General features: G+C 41.1%; 1 protein-coding gene across 1 annotated transcript; it reads left to right on the forward strand.

Annotated features, from left to right (window-relative positions):
• Positions 1 to 15,316: 15,316 nt before the first annotated feature.
• On the forward strand, positions 15,317 to 22,982 carry btbd3b (BTB (POZ) domain containing 3b). Its single transcript, XM_058058371.1, has 4 exons — positions 15,317 to 16,236; positions 16,744 to 16,834; positions 18,886 to 19,004; positions 20,792 to 22,982. The coding sequence occupies exons 1-4, from the start codon at positions 15,926 to 15,928 to the stop codon at positions 21,822 to 21,824; spliced, it is 1,554 nt and encodes a 517-aa protein (XP_057914354.1). The 5' UTR covers positions 15,317 to 15,925; the 3' UTR covers positions 21,825 to 22,982.
• The last annotated feature ends 494 nt before the right edge of the window (positions 22,983 to 23,476 follow it).

Genomic DNA, 23,476 nt, shown 5'->3' on the forward strand with positions numbered 1-23,476 from the left:
AATTAAATAGGCAAAAATCAATAAGTGCGCACTGCCACCCAGGCAGACTCGAAAAAACATTTTTTTAATGTCACGCTCTGTTTGGAAATGAAATTGCCAAGAAACAAGAATTGAACCATTGTTAAGGTAAGATGTAAGGAACGGCTTCTTCTTTTCCTCGGTGGTGACACTGTATCATTTTACAAATGTTATAGTTACAATGTCTTTTTATAAAGTATAAAGTGAGGGAGGGGGGGGGGTGTCACAGCGGGATTTAATAATGCAGGATAATAAAAGGTGAAAAAAACACCTTTACTCCATGCTTCAAGCTGACATGGTAATATACTGCAGTACACTAGGCTCATATTGACGTACTGTGAAGCCTTGGAAAATGGCTGACAGTAAACATTCCAAACTAATAAAAGAACAGTTGAAAGCCTGCCGACCTTGACAAGGTTCTAACATTCACAATGTGGGCAGAAACAGAAACAGATTAGCATCCTTGTTCTAGACTAAACATGATCACACAATGCAGCTCTAACTTATAATTATTTATACGATACCCTGGACATTTTCAGTTAAAGGGATGTTTTATTTGATGAATCTTTTATATGAAAATAACAATCAACTGGCAAAGGACTCAAGCAAGCTGAGAAGGTGAGGAAAATGAGCAGCGGGGAACCGAAGCCAAGGGGCTTTTGTCACATCTCGGGATTGTGATGATGTAGCGCGACCCCAGGATGAGAGAGGAGAATCGTTTGGAGGTTAAAACACATATTTATTAGTTGTTGAATGAGCAGTGGGCTGCACGGTGAGCGAGTGGTTAGCAAGCAGGCCTCACAGCTAGGAGATCCAAGTTCAATTCCACCCTCGGCCATCTGTGTGTGTGATAAGCAGTAGAAAATGAATGAATGAGAAGTATAATGGCATTACATTATAAAATAAAGGCATCAAACAGGAAGTAGAGATAAAAAGTGAAACTAAACAATCTGTCACAAGGGCAACGACACAAATTTTGACAGTTTTGTCCTTTTGAATGACGAGCTTTGATAAAGATTAGCGAAACCTCTGGATGCTGCTTGTTTTTTTTCCATTTTAATTTATATTTTGTTGTGTAATATTTTTTGATGTGTTATTTTACTGTAAATAGTTAGAAATTTACAAACAATACACACAATCATTGGACCATTTTGTCTAATTGAAATTGGTCTTTTTGTATTCTATAATTTGATTTTTTGTGGCAAACTGGTCCACGTTGAGCATATAACTAGTAGGTGATCTCGCCTATCAGGTTGATATCAGCAAAAAACACGTATCAGATAATATCAAAGTGCATCTAAAGTCTTTGATATTGGCACTCTGATACAAGTGGTCGATTCCAGACACCACCAAGAGCATGTGCTAACATGATAAGCATAAATCAGGAGGGATTTTTCGTTAAAGTCCGAAAAAGACAACACTTGTTATGCTCAAATTTCCCGTGATGGTACAGAACCGTGGACATTTAATGCGATCAAATTCATCGGGCATTTGAAGAAGGAAACATCCACGGCCGATGTCACATTTGCAAAGCGTGACAAACCCCCACTCCCAGTCATCAGTTATAACAAAAAAGATTACTGCCCCCTGTCGGTGGTTACTAAAGTCGGGTTTAAACGCTTAATTGAGCACCTCAAACCTTTCTATATTATGTCTAGTTGCCTCTACATTGTGGGTAAAATTATACCACAGATGCTCAAAGAAGGAAATGGGTAAATTTTTCCACAAACGAATTGTTTAAATTCTAAATAATCATTTTTTTAAATAGTCTTTTAATTATAGTTTCCATTTGTTTTTTTTTACATTTTGTGCCCAGTTGAAGCCCCAATCCGGCTGCTATGAGAGCAAAGTCGTGTTCTGCCAGCTGTGCTCCCAATTTGCAGAGCCACAGCGTAACAAGCTTGATATTTTATTGTAAATTATTTGGGGCAGCTGGGGACATTGAAGAGAAAAAGCTCAAGATGTCATGCTTCTGTGAGTCACTGATTTGATGATGTACTGCATGTACTGCATTCAGCTTTGTTCAGTCTGGGTGGAATCTTCCCAAGTACACTCTCTAACACATGCAGTGCTACACCTGTGTACAATCAAATGATGCAATATAATACAAGAGCTGTATCCAAAATGTTGCAATTTGATGACACTATCAAGAGTGTGTTGCTACAATGGAACCTTTTTTGTCATTCATTTGTTGCAAAAGGTCGTTTTCTACACTGCCTGTGCTCACCATGAGTGTCATGGTGCATGGACACGCTCACATTCTCACCTATGGACAATCCATCCATCCATCATGCCGCTAATCCTCACTCACATTCATACCTATGGAAGTTTGGAATGTGGTAGGAAACCGGAGTACCTGGAGAAAACCCCCAAACACGCACGGGGAGAACATGCAAACTCCACACGGAGATGTCCAAGCATCTCAATCTCCTGACTGTGTAGCCAACATGCGAACCACTCACCCACCGTGCGGCCACATATGAAAAAAACACATTTGAAGGTTAGCGCGCAGACCTCACAGCTAGGAGACCAGGGTTCAATTCCACCCTCGGCCATCTCGGTGTGGAGTTTGCATGTTTTGCAGGTTGTTTGCAGGTTTTCTCCGGGTACTCCGGTTTCCTCCCACATTCCAAAAACATGCTAGGTTAATTGGCGACTCCAAATTGTCCATAGGTATGAATGTGAGTGTGAATGGTTGTTTGTCTATATGTGCCCTGTGATTGGCTGGCGACCAGTCCAGGGTGTACCCTGCCTCTCGCCCGAAGACAGCTGGGATAGGCTCCAGCACCCCCATGACCCTCGTGAGGAAAAGCGGTAGACAATTAATGAATGAATGAATGGAAACTCCGTCTAATTACAGTCTATAATGGCGATATCAATGTACTTTTGCACCACTGCCAAAGTATGTCAAATGTAACACATGGATATGGATAGGTAACACATTACATCATCATAGATTACATTCAGGGCTCGACAATAACGATGTACCGATGGCCCGGGGCAAGTTAACAAGTTAAAACAAAATTCGGGCAAGTAAATCCAATCAGTGATATTCCCGTCGGGCAAGTGCACTTTGGAATGCCATACTGCCAAGAGTTTTTTTTTTAAAAGCGGTTCTTGTTGGGTGTTGGTAAAACACGGACTGCGTAATTCCGGTGGTAATTTGGAAACCAATCCTTGCAAATCTTGAAATGGACCAATCAGAATAATTTATTTAGACCGCGGTCCGCAGTCCACAGTCCGCGTTTTACCCACACCCGTTCTTGTTCGCGATCAACCAATCAGCGATCGTTTGACTAGGAAAACATCTATCATGGCGTCCCTGCCAACATGGTCTAATTCTTCAACAACTTGTGAAGGAAAACAGCAAAAAGTGATGAACCAGTGCCTCCTAAACAAGTATTTTATTAGCGGCAGCAAATCAAATGATGGCACAGGTGAGTGAATCACATTGCTGTGACAATTTGAAGTGGTCACAATGAAACACCACCGATTAGATCCAATACCAAGTGCTGATTTTGCACAAGCTACAAAATCTAGCGCTTCCATTTCTCTGTGGATTTTTCTCACCTTTGCTTCACAAATTATTGTTTGACCATTGAGCATTTTTTTTTCTGGATTAAAAACACTTTACTAGTACACAAATGTGTTTATTCAATAATGTTTCATTGTGGTGCACAACTTAAAAAATAAATAAAAAAAAATAAAAATAAAAATACTGCTTACTACGATGTGTAAGGTAGTATGGCATGCCATGTTAACATGCATCTCCACAATTTTTCAGACATTCCTCCAAATAAAATGCGTCAGTACTATTATCTGATGAATTATCAGAATATATTGATATATAATATCATTATGGCAGTCTTTTCATTTTACATGGGGCAAGTTCGGGCAAGTAGTTCTCACCTTAAGGATTCCCCATGGGCAAGTAATTTTTGTTTTTAATGTACAGCCCTGACATTACATATATATGTCTGAGAGTGCAGTTTCACTATACTTTGCAATAATCACATTAATATTACACAAAATTAGTCATCTATTGAAAGGTTCTTTGTAGTTTACAATGAGGATTGAATAATGTATCCGTATTTAACTCAGAATGAACAAAGGCAGGCACAATTAGTAGAACTGATATAATTTCTATGTACTTAAAATACATATGGGACGTACGGACTATATGAGCTCAAGTGCCTTTAGGTCTGTTTGACTGAAAAAGTGTAGAACTCAAATTGGGACTTGATCACAAAGGAACAATCCAATGTTAAAATGCCTCAGTATGGTAAAATAAGGAAGGGAATACTTGAAGCAAAGGTACAAGGAAGGGGACAGGTAAAAAAAAAACTGCTCATAATATTGAGGTCATTGCAGACCAGTATCATACCACGCATATGGAGAAAATATCCTAGCATTTCTGAAACTAGAAATGTGCCCTATGATTTGTCAGATATTCTCTTGTAAATCACAACTACAGATCTCTTCCCACTGACTGACTTAAATATTTCATTTGCTGATTGAGCATGTGTGGGAGCATGCACAATCAGCGTGTGACACTGTGTGGGCAAGTTTTCTTTCTGAGTGAAAAAGCAGAGCAGACAAGCTCTACATTGGACCTGGGCGGCACATCAGGGACAGCTGGATGTTGTCATGCTGCTGTAATGCTGATGGAAATAGGCTGATTGCAGCCCACAGGCCCCTCCCAATTATAAATCAGCTTTACAGCACTCAGGGGTGAAATACAGCAGCAGAAAAACTACAAGACTCCCACTCTACTGTACAAGAAACCTTGCGGCAAATAGAATTAGAAATGTGTCTTAACACATATTTTTACAGCTACATTGTTGGCTTAGCATCAAGCATATACAGTATGTGGCACACTGGACCACAAGCGAGGAGTCAAACCTCACATGTATCTTAGAATATGTTTCGTTTATTCAGCTTGGAGTCAGCATTGAAACAAAGTGAAGGTTAAAGGATCGAGCAGTAGGATTCATCATTGTGACATTTGATTGACAGCAGCTGCTGAAGTGATGTTGAACAACAATTTCTGCATGATTGGTAGACAGTCACATGCTGTAAACACCCAAAAAATATATAACAACACAACTTGGGATAAGCGGCATAGAAAACGGATGGATGTGTGAACAGTATTTCATTCATTTTCTACCGCTTTTTCCTCAAAAGGGTCGCAGGGGGTGCTGGAGCCTATCCCAGCCATCTATGGGCAAGAGGCGAGGTACACCTTGGACTGGTCGCCAGCCAACCACAGGGCACATATAGACAAACAACCATTCACACTCACATTCATACCTATGGACAATTTGGAGTCGCCAATTAACCTAGCATGTTTTTGGAATGTGGGAGGAAACCGGAGTACCCGGAGAAAACCCACGCATGCACGGGGAGAACATGCAAACTCCACACAGAGATGGCCGAGGGTGGAATTGAACCCTGGTCTCCTAGCTGTGAGGTCTACGTGCTAACCACACGACCGCCTTGCCACCTAACAGTATTTCAGTCTGATGGAAATTGTGCCAAATTTGTGAAAGATGGAAATAATTCTAATGTTGCAAGAGTACAACAATAAAGGTGCCTTCAGTGCCTAGCAGCCATCGAACTCCAACAAACAAAATCAACCATGACTCGATCCAAGATGGGTTTCAAACTAATTCTGTCGTGGTTCACTCGTAAGAAAGCGTTTCCGACTGGATCCAATCCAGTTAAATACTGGTAGTAAACTGGTTGACTGAATTAAAAAAAATTACTATTCACTAACAAAGTGGAAGGAAACCTATTCAGTGCACAATTTAGCTTTTATTTTAGGTGTTTTAGCCTTAATACTTAAACTTTATAGTGGTCAGCAACTAAAAGCAATTGTTCTCTTGTACACGTTTCTAAAGTAGACGCAACACCAAACCAAATTCCATATTTAACAAAGATTCAGTGCTGCACGGCATTCGAGTGGTTAGCGCGCAGACCTCACAGCTAGGAGACCCGAGTGCAATCCCACCCTCGGCCATCTCGTTCTCCCCGTGCATGCATGGGTTTTCTCCGGGTACTCCGGTTTCCTCCCACATTCCAAAAACATGCTAGGTTAATTGGCGACTCCAAATTGTCCATAGGTATGAATGTGAGTGTGAATGGTTGTTTGTCTATATGTGCCCTGTGATTGGCTGGTGAACAGTCCAGGGTGTACCCCGCCTCTTGCCCGAAGACAGCTGGGATAGGCTCCAGCACCCCCGCGACCCTCGTGAGGATAAGCGACAAAAAATGAATGAATGAACAAAGATTCAATGCAGCAATCAACACCAAAGGCTAGTGCACCAAAAGCTAACCCACACACAAAATTACCTGCACTAATCATGCTCACCTGCGTGCATACACACCAGAACCAATTTGAAGAGCCCCCCCAAAAAATATATATATGTTATGAACCTAACAAATTTAAGGAGGGCACAGGAAGTCACCAAAATAACCTAAGAATGAAGTCCTTAGGTGAGGTGAACAGGCCAACCCTATGCAACGCCGCTGTCCCGTTACCTCACCAGTACCCCCAAACAAGAAAAAAGGCACAACTAAATCCCGAAACAAAACCAAAAAAAGGGAAATCAGTTACAACAGGCAAAACAAGAACTAAACAATAACAAAAAAACACAAAACCCAGCCTGCTGCTCAGCGTTATGCCAGCATCGAGCAGCATGCCGAGGTGGGACAGAGGCAGCGTGCAGAGAATAGGAGGTGGCGGAGGATGTTGTAAAAAAGCTACTACAGCGCAAACAAGCCAGTGAATTCTTCCCACTACATCTGGATGAGTCAATAGACACCACATACATATACATACATACATATACCACACCACATGGTGTGTGTGCATACATACATGAAGGGACAATTAAGGAAGACATGCTCTTCTCTCGCCCAAAAAATGGATTGTATAATGAACTAACCATTAACAGGTGAGAAATAATAATTCAGAATATGATGTTTTATTGTGTGCTTAGGTCAAATGTCTGAAGAGGTATGGGACTGGGAAAAGGTTGGGAACCACTGCGGCATGGGGGGTCACCAACACGGTGCCTGCGGGCACCAGGTCACCACTCAGGACCATGTGATTGCCCACCAGCCTGTTCTAAAAATAGCTCAAATAGCCACTTGCCACTGAGCTGCACCTAATTTTTTTAGGTCGCAATGCAGTGGAAATAATGGAAATAACAACATATAAAAATATGAACTATTGTGCATGTTGCGAGTGGTTAGCGCGCAGCCCTCACAGCTAGGAGACCCGAGTTCAATTCCACCCTCGGCCATCTCGGCTAGTGGCAGTAAACCCCACAACGGCACATACTTACTATCAACATTGTTTTGCTTTTTGGTTCTGGCTCTCTAGCAAAAAAACACCTCTGGTTGTCCCACTGATAGCCCAGGTACCGAATGCACCCAATCACTTATGGACCAATTTTTAAAAATATTTATTATAACCGGCGGCAGAGTGGTTAGCGTGCAGACCTCACAGCTAGGAGACCCGAGTTCAATTCCACCCTTGGCCATCTCTGTGTGGAGTTTGCATGTTCTCCCCGTGCATGCGTGGGTTTTCTCCGGGTACTCCGGTTTCCTCCCACATTCCAAAAACATGCTAGGTTAATTGGTGACTTCAAATTGTCCATAGGTATGAATGTGAGTGTGAATGGTTGTTTGTCTACGTATATGTGCCCTGTGATTGGCTGGCGACCAGTCCAGGGTGTACCCCGCCTTTTGCCTGACAGCTCATGAGCATAAACGGTAGAAAATGAATGAATGAATGTGCATGTGACCAAAACAAGCGAAAATGGAAGGCTTCTCACAATCAGACTCATCTTCCTGTATATCGGGGTAAATACGGCGTACACAAGAGCCACATCTCACAAATTTCAAGTTGTCATTGTTATCTGCTGCTAATGAATCGAAATAGAATGACGTGCCTTTTAAAGGGGGTCACCACATTATTGTGATTAGTGTCTTGTTGCTTAGTTTACTGATAATACATTAAGAAAAGGTCATATTTACCCCCCATGGGACTGTGAGGCAATCATCAAACATTAACCGTGAGAGGGTTATAGCCTTCTAGCTCCCATTGCAGGCCAAAGTAATTAGTGTCAATGAATAAATGGAGGTGTTGGTGACATACTGGATTCAAATTGCTGTGAAAATTTAAATGTTAACGCGGTGTCAGAGATTAGAGCGACGGAAGAGAGGGGGGACGAGAGAGAGGGGCGTTCTCGGCTAGAAATGGATTATGGACCGGCTTTGAACAGCTTCTCCCATGTGCTTCTCACAGCCATATCTTTCGTTTTAGCTTTTTCCACAGCTTTCGACAGGGACTGTTTACGCTTAGTTCAAAAAAAGCCAATCTCCTCCCTGACCTTCTTTTGCCCTGCGGTTTCTGTTGATTAACACACAGCCCGCTACAATTCATGTTACAATATAGCACATTGGCACCTGACAGCCTCCACATCGCAACAAGCTTCAGCAGCTGGCTGATCTACTGTAGTGCCGTGTGAAATAAATCCAGTCTCCTTATCTTAGAGCTGATTCAATATTCTTGTGGGACAAATACGGTGCTGAAGTCGGCTTTCTCAATATACTTCGATATGTACTAAAAAATGAACGGATGCGGGCACCACTTTTACATACGCCTGAACTTTTAAAAGTAGAAAATATTTAGTTTATAGTCATTCATTCATTCATTCATTTTCTGCCGCTTTTCCTCACGAGGGTCGCGGGGGTGCTGGAGCCTATCCCAGTTGTCTTTGGGTTGTCTTTGGAGAGGCGGGGTACACCCTGGACTGGTCGCCAGCCAATCACAGGGCACATATAGACAAACAACCATTCACACTCACATTCATACCTATGGACAATTTGGAGTCACCAATTAACCTAGCATGTTTTTGGAATGTGGGAGGAAACCGGAGTACCCGGAGAAAACCCACGCATGCACGGGGAGAACATGCAAACTCCACACAGAGATGGCCGAGGGTGGATTTGAACCCTGGTCTCCTAGCTGTGAGGTCTGCGCGCTAACCACTCGACCGCCGTGCCGCCCTAGTTTATATTCAGTATAATATATAACATATAATATTATTTTATTTTATTCATACATATTAAAAAACAGCCTGCATCTCAGCTTTGTTTTTGAGTTAGTATGACATTTTTTATTTTATTTTTTTCATGAATACTGTATTTTTATATGAATATTTTAACTTTTTCTTGTACATTTTCTCTTGTAATATGTATTTATTTTCATAATATTTTCACTTTATTCTCATTAACATTACAACTTGTACCCAACCAAAATTTTCTAAAATTGGAATTTTATTATTTGTTTCATTTGTTTCTCGTAATATGATGACTTAAAGAAAAACTGCTTTTTTCATCCACAATCCTTATGTGAGACATTAATACATATGTCTTTGTCTTCTCTGTGCATTATAAAAATATGTATTTTAGTCTTTAATATTTCATCTTTGTTATTTTTTTCTTACTATTATGACTTAATTCCCCTAATATTTCATCTTTGTTGTGATAAAATTACTGCTGCTTTTATTATTTATTTTTAGAATCTGCAGAGGGCCGATAAAAATACAGTCGTGGTTTGTAAATGGCCCCTGAGCAGCACTTTGGACACCCCTCATCTGTAACATCAGAATAGCTGAGCTGTGATTCTTCTGCTTTATCCTGACCATAGGGAGGTAGAGGTCCTTGTGTGGGCGTTCGTTTTTTTCTTTCTTTCTTGAATTCTACTGGTTCTACTGGGAACCTTATAAAGACATTATTGTAATTAAATGTGGTCGGAGAACGTATGAAATAAAGATGAAGTCAATGTTATGACTGGCCTTCTTACGAGCATCTGCATGACATGCAGACATGTTAAATCATATCCCATAACAAGCCATATGGTCAGATTTAGCATCCACAGGACCGCTGCCAAGACTCCAACAGCCTTGTCAACATCTTACATTCCATATTGTTTGCTTTGAGCCTGGTCTACAGTATTATGTATGGGTTGTGTTTGCTTCAATGAAAACTTTTCCTCTGTAGAATAGTATACAGTTTATAACACTGATCAAACCGGTGGTGAGTTTGACAGAGGATGACAGAGGTAGGGGCATTAAGGAATACAATGAAGTGTTAGAATTGTTCTACTGAGAGAATGGTTAATTGCAATGATTGAAAAAAAAAGACTTAAGGAAGAAACTACAGCAAGGATATGGCGGCTTCGGCACAATGCAAGAGGGATACGGGGTACAATTGTTGCCTTTCAATTGTTGCTTCAATTCCCAGTATTCCCTGCCATTTATCTAGGTATCTATCAAACATGCAGCCTGACATCGTGTTTTACATAAAACAGCAAAGGGAAGAGATTGCAGAGCAATGGTGAAAAGCATGTGGGAGTTAGCATGTGAACATTCAGTGGGCATGGGTTACAAGGTCTTCTCTACACTGTCATTACTGCGTACACACATACGGCAACACAGAGACACACAGAGGAAAACACCGTACATATTGCATAGCAAAAGAGGACTTATATAAAGAGAAACTGGTTTCTGTAGTAATGGTAATGGTTTTATTTCATTTGAACATGCATCAGATTACAATTGAGTGCATCCCATAATCAGTTCACAGTTCCACATGTCCAAAAGGAGTAGGAAGAAGCAAAGCTTATTAAATCCTACCCCTCCATCTGGTACCTTTACAATCACTAACTGTTACATTTGTTCACTTCCTGCTTTCCATAATACAGTTTAAGGTTGTTGTTTTTTTTTATTGTGAATTTTTTGTCCCGTATCAAAGTAGGAGGTGATATGAGCATCCAATGACATAATGGGTACCATAGTAAGTGTCAATATAGTGATATGTATAGCACATCATGACTGGTTCAAGACTCTTCATCCTTGTATTTAGCAAACATCAACTGCTTGTATTGTTTCTTGAATTGGCTCATCGTTGTGCATTGTTTGAGGTCCTTACTCAATCCATTCCATAGTTTGATTCCACATACTGAAAAGTGTTTCAAATTTAGTTCTTCCCTGAGATCATAGTCTTTGTATAGGAGTGGTATAGGAGGCCAAAGGAGTGAATAACAAATCATTGGTCAGCTGTGGTATAATAGTAAGGACAGTACCAATTGTAGTCATCTTGAAGATGAAGATGTCTCAGAGAGGGGAAATAAGAAGGGGGGGGGGGGGGTACTTCAGAATGGTCCTCAAGGATACTTTGGGGAATTGGCAGAGGAAGCAGCAATCTTTCAATTGGTAGACTCTCGCGGCTAGAGTCTATACCAATTATCAGGGGCTAGAGTCAAGCCCCTTATAGCATGCCGCGTGCATGATCATGGTGTTTGTGAACAAGGACAACAAGGGCACTATGACGGCTGAGTCCCTCCTCTTTGCCACAGTGATCCATTTCTGGCCCTCTAGATACAGTTTACACACAAAGGGGTTAATGACTTGACTCCAAGGTAACCGTGTGTATTTTCTCCATGTCTAAATAATTCCGGTGATACAACAGAAGTACATTTGAGGTAAAAACCCAATTGGTACATTGTCAAAGAAAAGGTATAAGCAGCTGACCTTGGATAAAGGCCAGCTTCCAGTTTACTTTATAGATCATGTAGTAAACAGTACTTAATGTTACACATTCTGGTCATCTTAGTGTGCCCAACTAATGTGTGTTGACCAAAGGTACAAACATCACATTCAAACATATTGTAAACATCCATCTGTCCAGTCATATACACAAATAATGATAACAGCTGGCTCTCTATTTATACGACCACAAAATATGCAGATGCATACACACACAATGAAAACACGTTTACCATGTAAAAGTTCATTTATTTTAGGAGTTCTTTTCAGACCACGAGGCCATTTAAAGGAAATTACTTAGGGTGTGACACCTGTAGTTTCTAGTAAAGTTTTTCACATTGTTAAAATTTTCATAATATAGTAATTTATTGACAGGCACCTGATCAATATAAGCCTTTCACATACACACATAATTTTAGCACGTCCACATATAAATTATTTATTCATTTTCAACCTGCTGGAGCCTATCCCAGCTGTCTTCAAGCAAGAGGCGGGGTACACCCTGGACTGGTCGCCAGCCAATCACAGGGCACATATAGACAAACAACCATTCACACTCACATTCATACCTATGGACAATTTGGAGTCACCAATTAACCTAGCATGTTTTTGGAATGTGGGAGGAAACTTCACACAGAGATGGCAGAGGGTGGAATTGAACTCGGGCTACAGAAAACCGATTTCGAAAATGACACCTAATTCAGGCCAAGCACACACTTAGAAAAATGACTATTTATTTGATCATTTGAAAAAGCGTTGGCAGACACCGTGCTATAAAAAGGAGATTTTGAAACAAGTAGCAACCACCGTCACACTGATACAGTTCTCAGGTTCGGTTCGTTCTTCACTCTCCATCTTCTGCTCAGAATGTAAATATACAGTATTTGGAATGATACTTTGCGGTAAAGAGGAGAAAAAAATTATATTTTGGGGGCTGAAACAATAGATGTGGCTCATGCATTAGCAACCCCCACAGATGGATGATTTTGATGAGGTAACGCCTTATGGGAGCTCAGTGTCAAGACATTGTTACCCTCCAGGTACCATGATTAATGATTGTTTTCCCAGGAGTTTTTTTTCTTTAATGACAGCCGAAGAGACACAAGGTATGGCGATGCTGCGTTTGCGTGTATATTGCCCATTTCCACATGCTCTGCCATACGAAGGACAAACTTTTTTCCAACAAGAGCCACATACTGAAAATGAAAAGATGCACATTTATTTTGTAAACACATGAATTTATGTATACTACGCCAGCATAAGTGATGCCAAAGTGTGCTCAGACAAAGTTTGGTGCTGTGACTATGCCATCATTATCTCCTTTTTTATCTCCAAATGTGTGAATAACAAGATTGCACTTTCAGTCGAAGAATGAGATAAAATGCAATTAAAGAAGGCAGGGAGCCATTTAAAGGGACAGTGATAATAGTGATAATCACCCTCCTTTTCATCACTAAATTGTTGTGTTTAACAGCATGGGGTGATTGTAATGTTCTTTATTGTTGTATTTTTTTTATTTGGAATTTAGCATTTTAGGTAAGTGGCAAGTGTCTTGTTAAGAAAGAGGGAACAATATTAATTGTGTATTACTGCACATTGACTTGTTCTGGGTACTAAATGTCCATCCCGATGGAGCGTGCGGATGTGGTTACCAAGGTAACATCTCAAGTGGCCCGGATTGGGAGAGCTATAGTGCCCTGTAATGGTAGTCCCATGTTACCATAGCAAATGTCTGTGTTCTACATCACACACTCTATAAGGGAGCTTTGTGAGCTAATGCTCCTCAGTGCAGCAAACACAGAGACAGTTAATTAGGGATTATGGAAAAATCAATATTGTAGCTGAAAGAAGTGGATTTCACATACTGGCCTGCTCGTTCATATTTTTGTGTATTTTTGTTTGTGAAAATAAAAATAAAATACATAAGATAATATTGGCACAGTTATGGCTTGTACAGTAAAGACTTTAGGGCGTGGTAAATATAATTATAATAAATTTCAACACTTTACATTACAGTGATATAGGATATAAATTATACAAAACACGCATTTGGTGGTACTTTCCACGATCTTAAACAAACATTTAAAACATTTTAACCCAGCAGCTTTAAATAGAATCCCCACAGTGCAAAGCACCAACTGCACAAGAGGAGCAAAAGAAGTGCATGCATTATACATTGTGCAAAAGTGCATTGCATTTATGGCTCAGTCGAGTCCTCTGCAGAGATGTCTTAAAGGGCACCTATTATGCTCATCTTTGGGTGCTTTGTATTGAGTTGTGGACTCCTATAGAGGAGCTACACACAATAACCAGCACAGAAAACATTCTAGATCATCCAGAATCTGCACCCATTCCAGTTGTATTTCCTTGGATTTCGAAAACAGTCAAAATGCCATGACCCACCTCGGGGCATTGGTTCACTCAGCTTGTACAGCTAACAGCTTGTACAGAATGCCCATATAAGGAAGTCTGGCTCACTGTGATGTCACAGTAAGCCTGTGTTAAAAAAACGAAGCATTCAGAACCATCCCAACTTCTTTCAGGGCTCACTTCGAAATGAGCAAACCTCATTATCAGAAACTTTGGCATTGTTTAACACAATAATACAACATTCTAACAACATTTATAGGTCAGAAAAGTAAGAAAGCATAAAAAGTCCCCTTTAACAAAAAACGCTCAATCCATTCATTTATTGGTTTTTGGAAAGGGGGAAGTTGGTTTTAGCAGACTTAATATTTAGTGAGGGCGGCACGGTGGTCGAGTGGTTAGCGCGCAGACCTCACAGCTAGGAGACCAGGGTTCAACTCCACCCTCGGCCATCTCTGTGTGGAGTTCGCATGTTCTCCCCGTGCATGCGTGGGTTTTCTCCGGGTACTCCGGTTTCCTTCCACATTCCAAAAACATGCTAGGTTAATTGGCGATTCCAGCACCCCCGCGACCCTCGTGAGGAAAAAGCGGTAGAAAATGAATGAATGAATATTTATTGAATGGCTTCATGGCCAACTCTAAGTTGGAAATGGCACAAAAATGGCACAAACAAAATGCAGTGCTAAGATCACAATTTTAAATATTTCTTGATGGTTTACTATTTCCCTTTCTCAGTGCAAGCATATCCAATGTAGTTTACAGGATCCTTTAGAATGGTACAAATGATTTTCAGATGATTCATTCAATCAATAAAATCCACTCTAAATTTGGCCAGCGATACAAATCCTTTGGGTTTGTATTTTTAGGATAAAACACATTATAGTTACACATGCATATTTGCAAAGCACACATAAGTCTGCACTGAAATGCAAATACAGGTCTGTGCATGGTATGTATACACATCACAGAAAGCAGTTTTCAAGAAAATATAAGACAGTGTATTAATTAAGCAAATCCTGCCCTTCAAAAGAACATGTACTGTATTTGCATTACCCTTTCAAATTACAGCAAATATGCATGACTCCAGGTGATAAAAACAGGAAGTAGATGTATAGAAGAATATGCCACCATGATGGCAAACGGCTGTCTCTTTAATTGAGACTTTTGACTATTACATATTCAAGTATGTGCTGCACTCCGCTCCATGAGCCAATCAGGAAAGATGTGTGCTGCCATTGGCTGTACTATGAGGAGTTCTGTGTACTGCGAGGGGTGGGGGGGGGGGGGGGGGGGCAGAGGGAGGAAGGCGGGTAGAACGCTGTCTCCTCTGTGCGCTCCCATTCAATCTCTGTAGTCAGCAGAACGAGTGACGGCGCAGAGCAGCGCAGCATCCACGACCACAGCATCCTGTATGATGACTCCGAGGTGGAAGCAAAGGAGGGACATGTTGAGGAGAACCTGAGAACCTAAAAGACTCTTCAGTGAAGAGCAGGAAAGTGTGACACTGGGAGGAGTAAGAGTGGGAGATGAGAGGGACCGAGGCATCGCTGCTGTCTGTCTGAGGAGCACTGCAGCAGCACTAAATCTGGGGCTGTCAGACCAACCCTCAGCAGAGCGATAAGGGAGAAGAGGCCATTTAAAGCGCTGATCTCATCACTCTGTAAAGCAGCAATGGGATCCCCAAGAGCTGCTCTAACTTCACACAGAAAAAAAGTGGATCTCAAGTGTGGACTTTGCTCTTCAGAGGAGTGAAAAGAAGACCAAGTTTTAGAGTCTCATAGAGGATCTGCGTGTGCTGCACTGCGTCCGAGGCCAGCAACCTGTGCTGTCATTTTCCCAGGTCCTCCCTCACAGCTGTCTCCTTGTTGGTGAATGTCTTCTCTGCACGCTTCTCCACTGCTCGGCAGTTGAACACACTCATGGTCGATGCCAAGGGAAGGAACATGAAATGTCTGACTTTCTTCTTAATGCTACCTGAGTCAGTCAAAAGCAAGTCAAGCAAAAGCTCCAAGAAGGGGAATGCCAGCAGCAGCTCCAAGCTGCCCCCAGTTTGTTATGAGATTATCACTCTGAGGAGCAAGAAGAAGAAGAAGATGGCAGCGGACATATTTCCCACCAAAAAGCCGGCACCTGCCACTACTGTGCAACAGTACCAGCAGCAGAACCTCAACAACAACAACACAATACACAACTGTAACTGGCAAGGACTCTACTCCACTATCAGAGAAAGGTAGGCACCAGTGGATGATTTCAACAAACATGCACTTTTAGTATATAAAAAATACTAAATTCGTCATTTTGTATGTTTAAGTGGGTGTTCCCTGCACCCTGCCCTTAATTTTCCAGGGTTATTCCTGTTGACACCCTCTTTGCTCCTGCTGACACAACAGAGGATTGATATGCACAACAGGCCCAAATTGTTCTTGACTAAAAGCAAAATATTTAAAATGTGTGTTTTTCGACCAGGCTTTGTTGTCTCACTGGAACATTTTGTTTACCTAGCCCAGTGACATGCTTCTCTACTCAATAATACATGAACACAGCTTCACTGTGGTCTTCACAGTCACTTTTTGTCTCATTATGAAATGGTACGCTTTGTACAGTCATAAGATTTGCATATAATTGACTTCTTCTTTGAAGACGTAGCCGGGGACTCTCTCAAGTCGTTTTGACATCTTAAAGCTGCCTTCCGCATCGGGAGTTTTCTAAAAGTGTGTTTCTCTCTTTGCATTTTCAGAAATTCAGTCATGTTCAACAATGAGCTGATGGCAGATGTTCATTTTGTTGTGGGTCAGCCCGGAAGGACCAAACGCCTGCCAGGACACAGAGTAAGAAATTCACCAATCAGTCGCTCAGTCACTACATGAGGACTACAACAAGCTAGCAATCAGCCCATCCCCATTTAAATAATCTTCCTCATTACTTCACGGAACTGAAATCCTTTGTGCTCCAGTCTCACTTCCGCACCATGTGTCTGTTTCAGACAGTCCTTAATTATTTATGTAAATGAGGCTGAAGGAAAGAAGGGACAAGGAAGTGTTATACTCCATAAGACATCTTTGCATGTTTTTTAGGGTGAATTCTGCAATTATTGAACTTTTTTTTTCAGCAATACAGAGCCATCTCTGAAAACTCAGTTGCATTCATGGTGGCTGAACTGATATTGCATGAGAAACACAATGCATGTAGCATTGTGAAGGTTTTGTCTTCCGTGACGTTCCCATTAATGATTCATCATGCTTTATGCCTGGACAAAGGACATGACCTAAAAACATATTTCTCTATTTTAATATAATGAAAATAGAAGCAGCAGAGATCTTACAAAGGATCTACTATTCTATGTATAGTAGCTGTTAGTCGTAGCTGCAAAGAAGAAGCTAGGTTAAAGATTAATTCATTCATTTTCTACCACTTTTTCCTCACGAGGGTCGGGGGGGGGGTGCTGGAGCCTATCCCAGCTGTCTTCGGGCGAGAGGCGGGGTACACCCTGGACTGGTCGCCAGCCAATCACAGGGCACATACAGACAAACAACCATTCACACTCACATTCATACCTATGGACAATTTGGAGTCGCCAATTAACCTAGCATGTTTTTGGAATGTGGGAGGAAACCGGAGTAACCGGAGAAAACCCACGCATGCACGGGGAGAACATGCAAGCTCCACACAGAGATGGCTGAGGGTGGAATTGAACCCTGGTTTCCGAGCTGTGAGGTCTGCACGCTAACCACTCGACTGCCGTGCCGCCTAGGTTAAAGATGCAGGTCCAAATTAGCGCTGACGTACTGTATTTTTCAGTGAGTGCAGGGTTTTGCTTGCCACTATTTTTCACGAAGATTTTTATGATGTGGTGGTGATTGAACACGGCAAAAAATAAACAAGTTTTGAGTGCAACTCAGCTTAAAATTTTGACTGCCTTGTCAGGTTTTTAGTCAGCAGAATGTCATATATCTAGAAATTGCATAAAAAGTGCCCATCTGACAATGCTGCAAGAGACTGATTCATCTTGTAGAGGCAAACGTTTTGGTTTGAGAATATGAGAATAAATGTAAACTCTATACTTGCTGGCTGCAGGTTGGTTAGTGCACATTGAGGAGGCTATTATGGAAGGATATGAGGGATGACTTGACTGTGCTTAGCTGAAACATTATGCCAGTTGGACATGACGGCCAGTGCAGCATTCTTTATTGTCTCCACTTAGCAGTCAGAGCCAAGAGCTGCGACTAAGCACATCTTAAAGTGGTCCAATTGACCTCTCTTTATGGAAAATAATATTTAATATCTGTCTGTTCTTGTATTACACCATATATTGGTTTGATGTAATATTATCATCTCATTGCCCGACTTCAAGCCACCCAACCTCCCAACCCGCAAGCTCTTCAACTGCACCTCTGCAACCCTCCACCACCATCGCCACCACACATGCACACACTGACATGCTCAGTACAGGAGTCCGTAATGTCATTCATGGATTTGTTCTCATTTCTGGAATTACAGTTAGCGTCGTGTTGCAGTCAAGCTGCGATTAGTCATTAATTTCAGGAAATTGAATTTCCCCTGTTCAATGGTGTGATTAAGAATTCATTTTATTTCTATCAGTTGCAATCTTGTTTGCTACAAACATGCCTCTTCATCCTGAGGGGAAATACTATACTGTGCTATCTGGCTGAACACTGCTCATAATAAGGGAAAACTGACAAACACAACCTACAGTAATTACAACGGCGGCATCGTTCAATAGCTGCGCTTTAAATACACTAACACTCTTCAAATCAAATTACAAATCTCAAGCACATGTGGTCATAACATGTATTGTTTAACTCATAGTGCAGATGAAATCAATTATATTCATGTATTTACGTTGTTCGTTTTCCAACAGTACGTCTTGGCGGTGGGCAGTTCCGTGTTTCACGCCATGTTCTACGGAGAACTGGCCGAAAATGACGATGAGATCCATATTCCAGATGTGGAACCACCAGCCTTTCTGGCAATGTTAAAGTAAGCATCCTCTTTTCTCTTTCACCCATACTACACTTTAGCTTTGTTCTCTTAGTTGAACATCGGAAATATTCATTGTACATAAAGATGGGTAAAACCTCACAGCAGAACGCAGTGCATAATACAACTGAAAATGAATAAATAATATTAAATCACTTACTCTCCATAGTTAATTAGAAGCAATAAATATATACAAATAGTGAATAAATTACCATATACAACTATGTATACAAATGTTGGGTGTGGAGATACCGTAAATCGTACATTTCTTTACAGTTTAATCGGTTTTCAGAGTTCATAGTAATAACACGTTTTATTATAATTATATTGAAGGTCAATTCTTGGCGCCCCCTGGAGGCCATGCCGCCCTTACATATGCCAAAATTGCCTTATGAACCAGTCGGCTCTGACTTTAATAATAAAAATACAGATCGGTCAATATAAATAGTAGTATTAATATGCATACATATTTACACATAATGTTTAAATAATATGTATATTACTACTTAATATATGTAATATTACTTCTCACTCGAATCTCACTCATTTCAATCACATTTATTTTTGTAAGTTTTTGTATTGAAAAGCATATCAGTAGCTAATGTTGTGTATCCTCGCCAGTTAGCGTAATTACAGTTCATTATGACTGCACTCTGCTTTGATGGAGGGAGCCATGACATGCAATGATTGTATACATAGAAAGATATTTCTATAGATATGTTCGATAATATTTGCACCTTAGAAGATGGTTCACCTGTTGGTACAAAATAGTATACCACATAAATAATATTAAATCATAAATCAACATCAAAGAATTTAACCATGTAATTTCTGCAACTCTCGATAGTTAATTAGAAGCAATAAATATATACAAATAGTGAATAAATTACTATATACAACTATGTATACAAATGTTGGGTGTGGGGAGACCGGAAATCGTACAGTTCTTTACAATTTTCAGAGTTCATAGTAATAACACGTTTTATTATAATTATATTGAAGGTCAATTCTTGGCGCCCCCTGGAGGCCATGTCGCCCTTAACATATATACAGTAAACCTCGGATATATCGGATTCGGATATATCGGAAATTTGCTCACAACGGACAGACAAAAAAGAACCAATTTTTCTGTAATGCATTTCCAATAAAAATTCATTGCATATATCGGATTTTTTATAACGGATTTCACCTATTTCGGACAAAATCTCCAGTCCCGATCCAATGCATTTCCATTAAATTTCCCTCGCATATATCGGATGGCCACATCGTGGCGCTCCGATTCGCCGAATCATGACAGGCCGCTATACGACGTCATTTGCAGCGTTTGCAGCGTTGCCTGCGCGTCCAGGTACATTGGAAACATAGTCAAGGAAGTGCCTTTTTATAACGGATAAAATCCGATTTACGCATATACCGGATATAAATCCGATATATGCGTAAAACGGACATTTTCCGGTATACGCATATAACGGGTTTCGCTTATATCGGACAAAACCAGTGGGAACAATTGAATCCGATATATCCGAGGTTTACTGTATATACATATATACTTATATATATACTACAGTTCATTATGACTGCACTCTGCTTTGATGGAGGGAGCCATGACATGCAATGATTGTATACATATACTAGAAAGATATTTCTATAGATATGTTCCATAATATTTGCACCTTAGAAGATGGTTCACCTGTCGGTACAAAATAGTATCCCACATTAGGCTACAAGCTTCATTAGCAGTAAGCCATTAAAGCTGAGAAAGCTACAGCACGTGTTTGTGTCAACAGGTACATCTACTGTGATGAGATTGACCTGAGCGCTGACACAGTGCTAGCCACTCTATACGCTGCCAAAAAGTACATTGTCCCCCACCTGGCACGAGCCTGCGTAAACTTCCTGGAGACCAGCCTGAGCGCCAAGAACGCCTGCGTCCTCCTCTCCCAGAGCTGCTTGTTCGAGGAGCCCGAGCTGACTCAGCGTTGCTGGGAAGTGATCGACGCCCAGGCCGAGCTGGCGCTACGCTCTGAGGGGTTCTGCGACATCGACTCCCAGACCTTGGAGAGCATCCTCCAGCGAGAGACACTCAACGCTAAAGAGATTGTTGTCTTCGAGGCGGCGCTCAGCTGGGCTGAAGCTGAGTGTCAGAGACAGGAGCTCACCATGTCCACTGACAACAAGCGTAAGGTTTTGGGCAAGGCCATGTACCTGATACGCATCCCCACCATGGCGCTGGATGACTTCGCTAATGGAGCAGCCCAGTCAGGCGTGCTGACGCTTAACGAGACCAATGACATCTTCCTTTGGTACACGGCCGCCAAGAAGCCTGAACTTCAGTTTGCCAGCCAGCAAAGGAAAGGTCTAACACCCCAACGCTGCCACCGGTTCCAGTCCTGCGCTTACCGGAGCAATCAGTGGCGCTATCGAGGCCGATGTGACAGCATACAGTTTGCCGTGGACAAACGGGTTTTTATCGCTGGGTTCGGACTCTACGGCTCCAGCTGTGGATCGACAGAATACAGTGCAAAAATAGAACTCAAACGTCAAGGAGTACTCATGGGACAGAACCTAAGCAAGTACTTCTCGGATGGATCCAGCAACACTTTCCCCGTATGGTTTGAGTACCCGGTTCAGATCGAACCCGACACCTTCTATACCGCTAGCGTGGTTCTGGATGGCAATGAGCTGAGCTACTTTGGACAGGAAGGAATGACAGAGGTGCAGTGCGGGAAGGTGACATTTCAATTTCAGTGCTCGTCAGACAGCACGAATGGCACAGGGGTGCAAGGAGGTCAGATTCCTGAGCTTATCTTCTACGCCTGACAACTTGAACACTTTGAGAAAAAAAAAAAAAACACTTTGTGTAGCGTAGCTGAGTATTTATTTTCACCACTATTGTTATAAAGTGTTTTACTTATTTGTGTTTAATTTCAGCACTTGATGATGGTCAGATGTACGTATATCTCAGATGGTGGCGTGTATAATAATGCAGATGGAAAAATGATTATAAATATATATTGCACTAGATGTGCATGTACATATGAATATATGTAAATTGTTAAATGTATATGATGACACACACATGGCTGAGGCTGGCCACAGACATAACTTCTATGATAAATAGCTCCACTTATTAATACAGTATTTCTAAGTTTGCATAGAATGCACATACAGCATATATACAGGTAGCAGCGATAGATCACGGTCTGTATTCTCTAAAGGGTGTTTCATACGATGATTCAGTCTGTCGTCAGCGTTGTAATGGAGGGGAATATAAATACACGCATTTATAGTCAAACGCACTGTGTTTAACGCTCATCAACCATTTGTATTTGAGTGGTTGTGCTGCTTTTTGGTACTTTGAGGCCACTAATTATGCTGGGTCTTAGATTAGGGAGTACTACGAGACACTTATTTCTCTCTGTAGCATGTTACTCTGCACTTACAATCACCCCACTTAGTATAACTCCATCACTTTTATGCGCACATAAAAAAAAAAAGAATGAATATTTAAAAGTAAATCTTCTTTCACCTTTGGAGGTCTATCGCCTGTTTGGGTTTTTTTTTTTTTTCTGACTGCATTGCATTATTTACATCACAGGCAGAAGAGTTAAATTTCATCTAATGAGCACTCTTAATTGTTCTAGCACCTTGGGGTTGTTTCACAGGACAAGATCAATGATGACGTGTTAGGAGTTACTCTTACTCTCTTTGTTGAAAAGAAGCTACCCACCCGGATGAATATTATGTTTACTGAGCGTTGCAGAATTGCACTGTTGTTGCTTTCTAAATCAGAAGTGGTACTTTGTTTTATCTGTTCTTCTTTTTAAAGATGAAAACGTAAATCTAGTAAAAAAAGATACGCATTCATGGGTCGGTGTGATGAAGACAATGGATGGTGTTCAAGTCTTGTGTTACATGCTGGGAGACCATCAAATGTGTTTGGTTGTTGATGATGCAAATAAACAAAAACAAGAGTTACTCATTGGTTGTGATGCTTTTCTGTAAAAAAGAGACTTACTTAGCGCCGCCTTGATGATCAATCACATGTTTTCAATGTAGAGGGTCAAAGAAAAAAATCTACTTATTTTATGTTAACTTGTAGTAATATATGAATATATTCATTCATTTTCTACCGCTTTATCCTCACGAGGGTCGCGGGGGTGCTGGAGCCTATCCCAGCTGTCTTTGAGCGAGAGGCAGGGTACACCCTCGTGAGGATAAGCGGTAGAAAATGAATGAATGAATGAATATATTAACTGAGACTGTCAGTCCAGGGTGTACTTTGCCTCTCACCCAAAGTCAGCTGGGATAGGTTCCAGCATACCCCGCGACCCTAGTGAGGATAAGTGGCATAGAGGATGGATGGATGGATATAGTTTAAATATTATATCACTATTTAATGATTATTTTGGGGCCACCTGGTGTGTAAGTGGTTAGCATGCAGGCCACACAGTCAGGAGATTGGGAAGACC

The sequence above is a fragment of the Doryrhamphus excisus genome, chromosome 20 (genome assembly GCF_030265055.1).
Source record: "Doryrhamphus excisus isolate RoL2022-K1 chromosome 20, RoL_Dexc_1.0, whole genome shotgun sequence".
Lineage (NCBI taxonomy): Eukaryota > Metazoa > Chordata > Actinopteri > Syngnathiformes > Syngnathidae > Doryrhamphus > Doryrhamphus excisus.

What these genes read in the sequence shown, in the direction of transcription:
- btbd3b (XM_058058371.1), top strand. Translation starts at nt 15,926, where the DNA reads ATGGTCGATGCCAAGGGAAGGAACATGAAATGTCTGACTTTCTTCTTA. An exon ending in TACTCCACTATCAGAGAAAG is followed by an intron (nt 16,237 to 16,743) that starts GTAGGCACCAGT and finishes TTGCATTTTCAG; the next exon opens with AAATTCAGTCATGTTCAACA. An exon ending in AACGCCTGCCAGGACACAGA is followed by an intron (nt 16,835 to 18,885) that starts GTAAGAAATTCA and finishes GTTTTCCAACAG; the next exon opens with TACGTCTTGGCGGTGGGCAG.